The sequence below is a fragment of the Tasmannia lanceolata genome, unplaced genomic scaffold (assembly GCF_043159265.1).
Source record: "Tasmannia lanceolata isolate RefF3 unplaced genomic scaffold, GAP_Taslan_0.1 ptg000015l, whole genome shotgun sequence".
NCBI lineage: Eukaryota > Viridiplantae > Streptophyta > Magnoliopsida > Canellales > Winteraceae > Tasmannia > Tasmannia lanceolata.
The window spans coordinates 31579090-31592606 of NW_027518692.1; the positions used below are offsets into that span (position 1 = coordinate 31579090).

The following is a 13517-nucleotide window of genomic DNA, read 5'->3' on the forward strand; positions in this document are numbered from 1 at the left end:
TCACATGTCAACTCTCTCTCTCTCTCTCTCTCTCTCTCTCTCTCTCGCGCGCGCGCGCGCACACACACACAAAGGCCCCCATACTTAATCTGTAGGTTTTACATAGAAGTTGAAGACAATTCAAGATCTTCTCTATGGGCTTGTTTGGTTGCCATGAAAATTGCTGGAAGCAACTCTCTTTTAGAATCTGCCTGTTTTCTGTTTTTTGGGATCTATTGGAAATGAACAAAAAAAATTGTTGCATTGATTTTTTCAGTAGAAGAATCAGTCTGTTTTCAGCTAAAATTTTCTAAGGGTCTGTTTGATTGCAGGATAATTTTTTGGGTGTAAAACTTATTCTAGAACATTTGCCTGTTTAGAACAATTGCATCAGAAAATGCAATGGCATCCGAGTCTACCAGTAGAAAGATGATCCAACATGAAGAAAGGGATGGAAAAGAGTTTCCTTTCTATCCCTTTCCAACTCTTTCTTGCAAACCAAACAACCCCGTGGAGGATTTTATTCCAGATTAGTTAGAGAATTTTGATCCCAAAACCAGAAACTGTTGAGCACTTTGTCATCTCCAAATTTTCATTTCCTTCATGAATTCATTGATCTTGTTTCCCGTTAATGGACTTACCATTCAGCGAATTGAACTCCTTGGTCCTCATCCCGGTTGCACAGGTCCTTATGTCAGGTTTCAACCTTGAGCTAAGGCTAAGCTAATTTCAAATTATCTTTAATTACTTTGCAAGATTTGGTACACATCAGATACTTGCATACGCAAGTTAGGAGGGAGGCAATGTATTCTTGATCTGTTATGACACCATCATATTTTTTGTAAAGAGAAGTATACATGGAATAAGTTGTTTTTTCAAGTCTTCCAAGAATTGAAGACTAAGGAATGGACCAATTATGGCGTGAAACCATTGGAGACCCTGTTCCTCTTCGATTTTCAATTTCACTGTGCTATAGTAACCTTGTCAACATATGAAACACTGCTCCCCTTGCCAATCTGGGTTTCCAACAAAACCTTCCCTTCTGCCTTTGATGAAGTTGCATGCACTCTTTACAGTGTCTGTTTCCTGTTTGTCTATGTCCTGTCTTGGGTTTTCCCCCTGTTTTGGTTGAGGCAAGGCGGCTAGTCCTCTCTTTTTCTCTAAATCAATCTATTCTGTGGTCTGCTCGGGGCCGTCTCTTTCCGCGCTAGAAAAATAAAAGTAGAGCCACCTTGTTTCTGTGATGAACATAATCTCAACAAATGCCAACATCATAAAACTGAACAATTAATTTCCATAACAGGTAGTCTAACAATTACAATTTACAGATGGAAGAGAACGTAAATGTTGAATGACAAATTAGGCTCTCAGTCTGATCCATGAACTGTACAATACGATCACCTTGGGAGAAGTTTCTCTTTTCATCGTTTCTTCTGTTTCGAATAGGTATTAACAGCCAAAGCAAAGGACAATGGACCACATGATTCAAATCAGAGCTGTTGACAACCCCAAACCTCTCTCATTGTACAGCTATCCAGCATGTTTCCCATGTATCTTTTTTCTGTTCTTCATAACTTTCTCTTGCTTTTCCACCTTGATTGGTTCAGTTATCCTTGGTACATTAACATAACTATGAGGCCATGAATCTGCCCAAGAAAGACTTCAATATTTTTAATGTCATTCCTATCGCTAACACCCATAAGATAGCCCACAATGCCACTAGAAATGAAACGAAGAAGAATCCTCTATTTCCAGCCTCTCTCCTCCCTCCAACAGCTCTGTCTCTAGCTCCAATGCGCACTGCGCCAAAACTTGACATTCTCTCAATTGCCCGATTGATCAAAGCATTCTCTGAGGCTGATGCCGGATGACTAGGTATGGATTCCAACAAGGCATGTATTGACGAATTGAACCAGGATTCTGAAGCACCTCCCTCACTAACTCCACGCCTCTCTTCTTCCCCGCCAACGTTCGTTAAGCTACCATCATACACTACAACCATACAATACCATAAAATGAGTAGATGAGAAACTGCTATATTTTTATTTTTTTTGAAGATTGACATTTATTAATCATAACCATAACAGACAGGAGGAGGGGGGGGGGGGGGGGGGGGGGCGTCATTCCCCAATACAAGATCCGGAGAAGCTGCTAAAATTAGCAACACTGTAGCTCCAGTTCAGTAAGTATACATGCTTATAGTATTGAAGTTAAATGTGAATATGTACCTGAGGTAGGAGGTGCCATAACAACCTGACTTGATTCTGTTGAGGTAAAGACATTGAACTGTTCATGTGTCCAAAGCTGAGTAGTCAAGTGAGCTGCATGGTATTGATTTTCGTCATCATAAGGTTGCGTTAGAAAGTAATCTAACTGGCTAACTGTGTCCACCAAATATGGTTGTGGAGCAGTCCTGTTTTGAGCCGGAATTTCTTCAGGAAGAAACAAGGGGGCATCAAAGTAAGCATCAGTGTGGTATGAGACACCCATTTCACGAAAGGGGCAGTTGTTGCTGATGCTCTCAAAACTTGAAACACCAGGCTTTGGATCGATGAGATCATTCAATTCCACAAAATCCCCTTCAGTTGTGAGAGCGTCTTCCACAAATTTCCCTTCAGTTGGGAGAGGGTCCTGCTCAAACCAATTGAAAGCAGATGTGACCTCAGGCGCTTCATAAGGTTGCACGGGAGGGCTAACTGAATGAGTATTCTGAAGGCTTGTCTGTGCATCAGCAATCCATGTATCTGGGCACAAAACTTTGGTTGGTTCAGCAAATATGGGTTCCTCAGCCGATGACCCCACTGCAAAATGTTGTGTTTGGTCTTCACCATCAATCTACAGCGACAAAGAAAAACAATCATTGGAAATCCGTGTTCTAAAATAAACACCTTATTATCAAGTCAAAAACCAAACCAAATAAATCTATGCTTATGCAACAACAACAACAAAAAAAAACTAGTAGATTGCAAGATAATTAGGAGATTACACGACATTGACAATTATTATAATAGCCATATGTATGGTTTTAAATATCTATCTATCAAAACCAATACGAGAAGACTGAAATTTTTATGTTTTCATCCCATTGAAGAACATACAATAAAATCGAGGCACAGCGAAACCAAAACTGGAAGTATATAAACATGTCGGTTTATGTTGGAAGTTTCATTGAAAAGAATCTTATTCTTGAAAGCGTATTGAAACATATGCAAATGATGGAAATTTAAGATGAAACTTTAGAAAAATATTATAAAATAATTTATTTTTAAATAAATATATAAAATTAATTTCTTGTTTAGGTTATAAAATATAATATTTAAACATTATAAAAATATTAATGGAGAAAGAAAGCACAGAAAGAACAAAATTCATACTATAGTAGTGTTATAATACATTTTATAATGGGAATTGATATTTGATATCCGCTCCTCATTTGATAATGCCGCTACTCACTTTGTTTTTCACTTCTTTAATAGCATTTCATGGCTGTTATAATACTTAAGATACCATCACCATCCAATTAGAAAATTACAAAACAAAGTCAGTAGTGTTATTATCTAAATATAGTGGTGCATATATCAGTCCCCTTTATAATATTATAATTAGGAACTTGCTAAGGTTTTATGGAGAGAGAGAGAGAGAGAGAGAGAGAGAAGGGTTTTCTGGTGAAGCCCAAGGTTTTATCGGCAAAACACCCTCATTTCAGAAGTGTTTTCCCTGGCTTTTGTTGGGTTCCAGCTGTGCCGATACTCACCCGACATACTAGGTAGTGGTTGGGGGCTTTGGCTTGTATTTGGCAAAACCAAACAAGGATTTATGCTGATGCGGAGCCCCAAAACCGGATAAGACACCCTATAAAGCCTGGATTTTGTGCAACCAAATAGAGCCAAAGGCTTTTTTGTTAAGGGTATTCTTAGATTTGGAAGTTGGTGGCTGATAATAATGTTCACAAGGTTACACCGGAAAGTAGATGGTGCCCACTGCCCACAAAATGTCACAAAAATTAATTTGATGGGGGCTCCAGTTGGAATCCAGGGTATGCTAGAATCGGTGGGGATTTTAGAAATGCAATGGGGAAGATTATCAAGGCCTGTTCCAATTCCATAGGAAGAATGGATTCTAGTGAAGAGGATTGAGACTCCACAACAAATTGCATATTTTAGAGGAGGGTACATCTGGATCATTGTGGAAGGCGACGGTAAGAATGAAAATAGGAGGGTCAAGGGCTTTCTCTAGGCCCTTGGAGGCTAAGACTCAACTTAGAAATGGTTCATAATATCCAAATTGTCCTTCAATCACATAGCGAGATCAGCTAATGAGATGATGGGTGGACAGGGACTGAATAGTAATAATTTGGCTATTGGATGGGGATAATTAAACTATTGGTATCACAGTTCCATTGTAGCAGTAGATCTTAGTCTCTTTTTAGGCTTGTTGATGAATTGTGTATTTGTTTTGGGACATCTAGTCCCATAAGGTTTAAAATTTCTGTTACCGCTAAAATATATAAATATAAACAATATTTATATACATATATGAATACACACATATAAAATTGAGAATTATCAACAATGAAAATAAATATCAAAAAATTCCTTAACTGAAAAAAAAAAACAATAACACTTGATGTAATTTTAAAGGAACAATAACAAGGACATGAAGTGCAATTTTCTACCTCAGAGGCGCAAGTTAAATTGCCTGAGACATGATGATTTACTTCAGGGCCATCAACCATTTGTTTCAAGACTTCTTCCAAATCACTGAGCGAAGGTGTGCTTTCATCACTACCAAAATAGCTATCAACAGAAGGACCACAAGGGGCTTCTAACAACGGATTTGCTGTGTTGATCGGGTTTCCCAAGATGTCATCAACTTGGTCATCATCAAGCCACTCCTCTTCTCTGAATGGTGCCCCATACTGTTCACCATTTTTGGGACCAGATCCACTCTTCCTATAAATTTTATAAAGTGCATATGAATCCTGCAAGGTAAAGGAAGACCAGAAATGAGAAACCTTTAAAAAATAAGGCTGAGAGGATGATTCCATTAAGCAGTCGATGTACCTGTACAGCATTGCAATTCTGAAGCTCCTTTTCATCCATGGTATATTCGTGCATCACCCAATCGGTGCGCTCTCCCTTGGGAGCACGCCCATTGTAGAAGATAAGGGTTTTCTTCACACCCACTGGTCGGCAATTCTGTGAAATGGTACGATCCTTCCCTGTAGCCTTCCAGTAACCATGTTGTGTGGCCCGATTTGATCTTGACCCATTCGGGTACTTCCTGTCTCTTGGGCTAAAGAAGTACCATTGTTTATCACCGGTTTGCAAGAGTGATTTTTCTGCATTACAGTAACATTCCAAATCAGAAATGCCTAACAAAATAAGAACTATGATACTTTGCCCAACTGGAAAAAAAAATGCACAAGACCATCATATGAAAGTTAGAATAGCTTAGGTACTGTAGCACAACATGCACTTTTCTGTATTCCAAGGATCAAATCACAAAAGTATGAAGAAACCCAAATAGAGATAACCCACCAATCCAAGAAGAGAAAACAAAGATGATAATTGGAATTTAATATAGCCACAATGGTCTATTTATTAGAATTGCAATTTAGAAACAAACACTTAATGAAGTACAAAATGAGATCACCCCAATTTGAGAAATAAGAAAAGAAAAAAGATGATAAAAAAACCAATATACGCTCTCTGATAATCACCTACTCACCTGTACTGCCAAATATCTATGTCCTATATTTCAGGAGTTGGGCTTCATAACGAGATACAAGTGAAGAAATAGATTACCCACCAAAAAGAAGAAAAATAAAGTGAAAAAGACAATAATAGAAAAGTTAATAACCCTGCAACACCATTAAAATTTGAATACATAAGGCATCAAAGAACATTGAGATTGCAATTACAGGCAAGAAAAGGAATACTTAGGATTATAGTTACAAAGAGAGGTGATGAAATCCAGATTCATCCCACAGCATTACATTATGGGAACGAAAAATCAAAGACGTGATGAATCGGTGCAGGGATTACCACCAAAAATTCCGATAAAAAAAAGAGGAGAAAAGATAAAGATAGTAAAAAGTGACCATGGCTGTGACAAGAGCAAAATTAAACTACATGTGAGGAAGTGGAGAATCAAGATTGGATATTTGTCAATGATGAGAAGATAAAAACTAAGTCTTCAGATTTTCAGAAACCAAAATTCAGACACATAGAGTAATCATAACTTAACCTAAGAAAAGATTACTGAGAAAATTTTCAGTCATCAAATCTCGTCTCTTTGGCTTGATTTTGGTATCATTAGAAATGGTCAGAAAGTCAAACATGGTAGTCTAGATCAGATTGACATGTAAAAAAAAAAACAGTAGTAAGATGCCAATTTCAATCATTCTACATCCCAATAAACTCGATTTCGTATCGGAATTTGAATGGAAATAATTGAGCAAATTATTTAGAAAAGAAATCCCAATTACCATACCAAAAAAAAAACCAAAATTGAGTAGCAAAAATAATCAAAACATTTCTATCATGCTTGCTGTAGAAAGAGAGAAAGGGGGGGCGTACCAGGCAATTCCCAGGGGTCAAATTTATAGACATCAATCTCGGCAATCACATTGAACCTGATACGGCGATGACAGATTTTCCTCTTGAGATAATAAAGAATAAGCTCTTCATCGGTCGGATGGAAACGGAAACCTGGAGGCCACATCTTTGAAACCCCACAACTTGAAAATTCCGATTGCATAACTACAACGAAAGCTAATAGAAGAAGAAGAAGAAGAAGAAGAAGAAGAAGAAAATCTAGTTATCAAGAATTACCCAACTCGATGCCTGTTAAAAAATGGAGTAAGGGAATTCAGGAAATACTCTTAGCTTAGGATGGATAGGGAGAGAGACGAAGATGAGGACTAAAAAACAGGAAAGAAAAAGACTCACCCCAAACCATGAGATGAGTTGATAAATACTGGGATAATGATAAATTCGCTCCCCCCTGTAGAATAATTCGCACCACCGTAACGTGAATCGACGTTAAAGAGGGAATTATCCTGCTTTCAAGGGTGCGAATTATCCTACAGGGAGTGCAGTTTATCGTCGCCCTAAATATTTTAACTGAGGTCAAGTCAACTGAAATGGATGCGGTTAGCATTTCTGCACGTAACCGGAGCGCGAGACCGCGGTTTAGCTCTCAAAAGTTTTACAGAGTTTGCTATTGGATTTTTGGACTCCTAAGTTTTTAAAATGGCGCAAACTCAGCTTGTCTTTTATTGATATTTGCACTACTTCATTTTGATAATGACACAAACTCATTAGAAAACCCCGGGGTGAATAGGGTTTTAAAAACTTTGCCAAAAACGCAGAATTTAAAAAAATAAATTTTTCAAACTACAAAATAAAGACAAGCCACACAAATAAATATATAGAGAGATAAATGGATAGACAGAATGAGTGCATGGGATTTATAGTGGTTCGGTGCCGAAAAGAAAGTGATATCTCAACTCGCTTGTCTCAATAATGACACTCCTCATTTTGTTAATTAATCACTTTTTGGACTTATTATTAATATCTGTTGCTGCTTGACTCCAGCTCGGATCGCTGTTGCTGCTTGACTCCAGCTCGGATCGACTGAAGGGTCCTCCTGAGGTATACTCAGGGTATCTACAAGCAATTGGTTAGGAAAGCCTGGAGTCGTAACTCTGGGAAACCCTTTGACACTCAAGTTAGTAGAGGCAATAGATGGAGTTAAGTGTCAAGAAGATGCTAAGATTTATGAGTGTTCAGTCCCTCGTACCTGTGTTCAAGCAATGAATAAGAATAAGAATAAGAATTGAAATGAATGGACCTCATGTTGACTTTTTATGTGAAAAAAGTCTTGTTGTAATTCAAACTTACAATGGGGTGTTTTTAGTCATTATATGTACGCTTTTGGGCTTCCCTCCAAAAAGACTAAAGTCATGAGAAAACTTTAGTCCTAGATGGGAACTGTGAGAGGATGAGAGTGGCCATATATATACTTTCACTCTCTTAACCTTGTGAATGAGCAAGAGGTCATGGGGATTCTACGCGCACGGATCTCCCGCTTGGGTCCGGTGAGCTTTTGATATTACCACACACGCGCACCGCGTGCGTGGACCTAAGGCTTTTCTTTTTCTATTATTTAATTTTCCTTTTAACGGTCAAGAATTTATTTATTTTATTTTAACTCTTTTTTTACCGTTTGAGATTTCTTAATCGTGGTTTAGTGACTGTTTGGAAAACGTCTCTTACGCACTAAAAGAGTGCGACGTTTCACCCTAACGTATCGATTACCTTTCTATAAAATCGGTTTTTTAGAGAAAACAGAAAGATATCCTTAACGCATTCTTCTTTTGCTCTTTCTCTTCTCTGGCTTTCTCTCTGATTTTCTGCTCAAGGCTTTTGGCAAATATAAGAGAGTTCTTAGGCATCTGGGCTGCGTGAGTGCACACCCCTGGAGCGAGAGTTGTTGTATCCTGGAGGCATACGCCAAGACGCCCATCTGCACCGTTGATTCGTCATAGTGGGGGTGAGATTTGCCTTAAAGACATCGAAGATTCTTCGTGCCTTAACTCAATAAGTGATCTTACAATTTCTTTTTTCCTTTACAGATTATTATTGCAGAAAATAGTATTATTGATCTCTGTCTTCAAGTTGTGATTAATTTGTTATAAGGTATTCTCGAATCCTAAATTACAGATTTGCACATCAATTTTCTAACATTCTTAAGGCAAATATCCGATCTGTGATCTGTAATTTTTGGGATTTCGATTATTGGAAATTAATCATCATGGCTTTCAAAACCGAAAAGACTGGAGAAATTTGACGGATCAAATTTCGGTAGATAGCAGGAAAAAATGCGATTCTTTCTGACTTTTCTAAACCTAGACTATATCTTAAATGATCCTGACTCATTACCTGACGAGGAAGAACTTGCTAGAACTCATCTCACTAAGAAAAGAAAAAGAGATAACTATATCTGTAAAGGTCATATACTGAGTTGTCTCAGTAATCAATTATTTGATGTATTTTTTAGAATTGAGTCTGCAAAAGTGCTGTGGGAAACTCTAGAGAAGAAATACCTAGTCGAAGCAGCGGGTTCTAAGAAACATCTAATTGGAAAATATTTTCGATATCAGATGGTAGATGAAAAATCCATTATGGATCAAGTGAATGAGATCCAATTGATTGTTTCTGACATTCTTGCTAAAGGGATCAAAATAGAAGAACAGATCCAAATTGATGCAATTATTAAAAAACTACCGCCTTCATGGGAGAAATTCCAAGACACATTATTGCATGAAAGAAATGATTTTTCTATTCAAGACTTGTTTGTTTATCTTAGAACTGAAGATGAATATCGTTTCAGAAAACAGAAATCTAAGGCCTATGAGTTTAACTCTAAGGCAAATCTCACTGAATCTTCATCTGGAAAGAAAACTTCTTCTAAACCTGCATCTGGATCAGGAAAAGGTCATTTCAAGAAAAATAATAAGGATTTCAAGAAAAAGAAGGGTAACTTCTTTGTGTGTGGGAAAGGAGGTCAGGAAATTGTCGGAAAATGATAAGAAGAAAAACCCTCAAGGAAACAATGCGCCTCAGGCTAATGTGGCTGAAGATTAATATCTGTCGGCCGTAGTATCTGAAGTGAACCTAACCAGTAACGTGAAGGACTGGTGGGTGGACACTGGTGCCACTAGACACATCTGTAGTGACAGAAGTGTATTTTCTTCCTACGAGCTTGTAGGGGATGGAGAACAGCTTTTCATGGGAAACTCGTCATCATCTGTTGTGACGGGTAAAGGAACAGTGTTGTTAAAGCTTACATCTGAAAAAGTTCTGAAGTTCTGTGATGTCCTTCATGTACCAGATATAAGAAAGAATCTGGTGTCTGGGTCACTTCTGATCAAGAAAGGTTTTAAACTGGTTTTTGAGGCTGATAAATTTGTAATCACTAAAAGTGGTGAATTTGTGGGAAAGGGTTACTCTAGTGAGGGTTTATTCAAACTGAATGTAACTGAGTACATTATGAATAAAGCTTCATCTTATTCTGCTTATATTACTGATTCTTCTTGTTTATGGCATGGTAGACTAGGTCATGTTAATTATGCATCTTTAAAGAAAATGATGACCATATGTTTAATTCGTAAAAGTGATCAAGTAGTAGAGAAATGTGAAGTATGTGCAATCAAAGTACTCTAAGAAGCCTTTTCACAAAGTAGAAGAAAGAAAAACAGAACTATTAAATTTAACTCACAGTGATGTTTATGACTTAAACAATGTTTTAACTAGAGGAGGTAAAATGTATTTTATTACATTTATAGATGATTTCTCTAGATATTGTACTGTTTATCTTATTAGAAATAAAAATGAATCTTTTGATAAATTCATTACATATAAAACTGAAGTAGAAAATCAGTTAGAAAAGAAGATCAAAATTTTAAGATCTGATAGAGGTGGTGAATATACTTCTAATGCTTTTAGTGAATTTTGTGAAAACCAAGGCATAATACATCAAGTTACTGCACCATACTCTCCACAGCAAAATGGAGTTGTTGAACGTAAAAATAGAACTCTAATGAACATGGTAAATTCTATGTTAGGAAGTTTAGGATTACCTCAAAATTTATGGGGAGAGGCTCTTCTCTCTGCTTGTTATATTCTAAACAAGATATCTTTTAAAGATTCTGACAAAACTCCTTACGAGTTATAGAAGAATAGAAAACCACATTTTAAATATCTTAAAGTGTGGGGGTGCTTAGCTAAAGTTAGGATTCTAGATCCTAAGAGTACTAAGTTAGGTCATAAGACTGTTGATTGTGCATTCATTGGATATGCACAAAACAGTAGTGCATATAGGTTCTTGATGGTCAGATCATGTTGATATGCAACCTAACACCATAATAGAATCCAGAGATGCTGAATTCTTTGAAACCTTATTCCCTTATAAGACTAGTCTAAGTGAGAACACACTTAAAAGACCCATTGAATCTATAAATAAAGACCATCGAGTGTCTGAAGAATCAATAGAGCCTAGAAGAAGTAAAAGGGCAAGAGTAGAGAAAAACTTTGGTCCAGAGTTCATTGCCTATCTTCTAGAAGGAGATCCAAAGACATATAAAGAGGCAATGTCCCTTCCAGATTCTTCATTCTGGAAAGAAGCTGTCAAGAGTGAAATAGACTCTATTTTGAGTAATGGGACATGGATCTTGACAGATCTGCCTCCTGGTTGCAAACATATTTGTTGCAAGTGGATCTTTAGTAAGAGATTAAAAAACTGATGGAACTATAGATAAATATAAAGCTAGATTAGTAGCTAAAGGGTTCAAGCAAAAAGAAGGAATGGACTTCTTTGACACCTATTCACCTGTAACCAGAATAACTACAATAAGAATCTTAATTGCCACAGCTGCAATCTATAACCTGGAAATCCATCAAATGGATGTCAAAACTGCATTTCTGAATGGTGAATTAGATGAGGAGATCTATATGGATCAACCTGAAGGCTTTGTAATCCAAGGCCAAGAGCAAAAGGTGTGTAAACTTATAAAATCTCTATATGGTTTGAAACAAGCCTCAAAACAATGGCATGAGAAGTTTGATAGTGTGATGCTATCAAATGGATTCATAATAAATGAATCAGATAAGTATGTATACAGCAAATTTAGTGGGGATAGTGGTACTATCGTTTGTCTGTATGTAGATGATATGTTAATCATCGGAACAGACATTAGTGTAATTAAAGGCACTAAATTTTTTTTATCAAATAATTTTGATATGAAAGATCTGGGAAAGGCAGATGTAATCCTGGGTATCAAAATTAAAAGAAACCCAGAAGAAATAATTCTATCTCAGTCTCATTATGTAGAAATTTTTTTTAGAAGGTTTAATCAATTTAATTGTAAAACCTATGGCTACCCCATATGATTCTAGTATAAGATTATGTATGAATAAAGGAAGTGGAGTAAATCCACTTGAATACTCTAGAGTTATAGGGAGTCTAATGTATTTAATGAACTGCACTAGGCCAGACATAGCCTATGCAGTGGGTAGACTCAGTAGCTATACCAGTAATCATGGTAGTGATCACTGGGAAGCTCTAATTAGAGTATTGAAATATCTTAAAGGAACCATAGACTATGGTTTGCATTTCACTAAATATTCTGTTGTACTAGAAGGGTATAGCGATGCAAATTGGGTATCTGGATTTGAGACCAAATCAAGGAGTGGATATGTTTTCACTCTAGGAAGTGCAGCAGTTTCTTGGAAATCAACCAAGCAATGTATAGCCAGATCAACTATGGAGTCTGAGTTTATTGCTTTAGAGAAAGCAAGTGAGGAAGCTGAATGGCTTAGAAACCTTCTGACTGATATTCTATTTTGGAATAAGCCAGTACCGGGTATCACAATCCACTGTGATTGTCAAGCTGCTATTGGAAGAGCAGGTAATAATGTATATAATGGTAAATCCCGACACATTCGTCGGAGGCATAACTCCATAAGACAGTTGTTAAAGAATGGAGTGATAACCATTGATTATGTAAGATCAAGTGATAATATATCAGATTGTCTTACAAAAGGACTACATAAAAATTTAGTCATGAGCACATCGAGGGGGATGGGGCTGAAGCCTACTGTTTAGATCACCTATAACAGGAACCCAACCTATCTGACTGGAGACCCCAAGAAGTAGGTTCAATGGGAAAAACAAGTTATTTGAGTGATCTGTTTTGCACCAAGTTGTATGTGAATTAAGTTCACTAAGCCTATCCCTATGGTGTGGGTGCAACCTGTAACAAAAAGATGATGAGTTGTAGGACTCTTAATGTTATCTATAGTTGACTAGTGACTAGCTAATTGTCAGTGGGGTGCGTAGTTACAGGGCACTCTTGATAGATACACCTATATGAGTGTGGAAGTGTGGCCGCTTCCTATGAGAATGAGCTAATTTCTCTAGAGCGCTCATGAAAACAGGACATAGCACATGGCCGAAAAGTGCAACACCGTATGAACTTGCTTATGCCTTCTGTGTTGTGTGTGTGGTATGTTGTCTCAGTTTATTACTAAAAGTGCTTGGTTCAAGACGTATGTTCACCGAGTATTTTGATAAACTCGATATACCTACATTAAGTAAACGTTCAAGTCCAAAAGACACCTCTACTGATGCATAACACATCTTGCCTTGATCAAATCTATTTACATTTATGATTTATTTATTTCTTGTAATTTTGAATTAGTGGGGGATTGTTGACTTTTTATGTGAAAAAAGTCCTTTTATAATTCAAACTTACAATGGGGTGTTTTTAGTCATTATATGTATGCTTTTGGGCTTCCCTCCAAAAAGACTAAAGTCATGAGAAAACTTTAGTCTTAGATGAGAAGTGTGAGAGGATGAGAGTGGCCATATATATACTTTCACTCTCTTAACCTTGTGAATGAGCAAGAGGTCATGGGGATCCTACGCGCACGGATCGCCTACTTGGGTTCGGTGGGCTTTTGATATTACCA

At 37.1% G+C, this 13517-nt stretch overlaps 1 protein-coding gene and 1 pseudogene across 1 annotated transcript; one reads left to right on the forward strand and one right to left on the reverse strand.

Moving 5' to 3' along the window:
* Positions 1-1250: 1250 nt before the first annotated feature.
* On the reverse strand, positions 1251-6928 carry LOC143846505 (NAC domain-containing protein 17-like). Its single transcript, XM_077354944.1, has 5 exons — positions 6561-6928; positions 5043-5320; positions 4655-4960; positions 2208-2814; positions 1251-1971 (listed from the first exon to the last, which is right to left on the reverse strand). The coding sequence occupies exons 1-5, from the start codon at positions 6739-6741 to the stop codon at positions 1610-1612; spliced, it is 1734 nt and encodes a 577-aa protein (XP_077211059.1). The 5' UTR covers positions 6742-6928; the 3' UTR covers positions 1251-1609.
* A 4991-nt stretch (positions 6929-11919) lies between these two features.
* Positions 11920-12651, forward strand: LOC143891931 (secreted RxLR effector protein 161 pseudogene; annotated as a pseudogene).
* Positions 12652-13517: the final 866 nt, after the last annotated feature.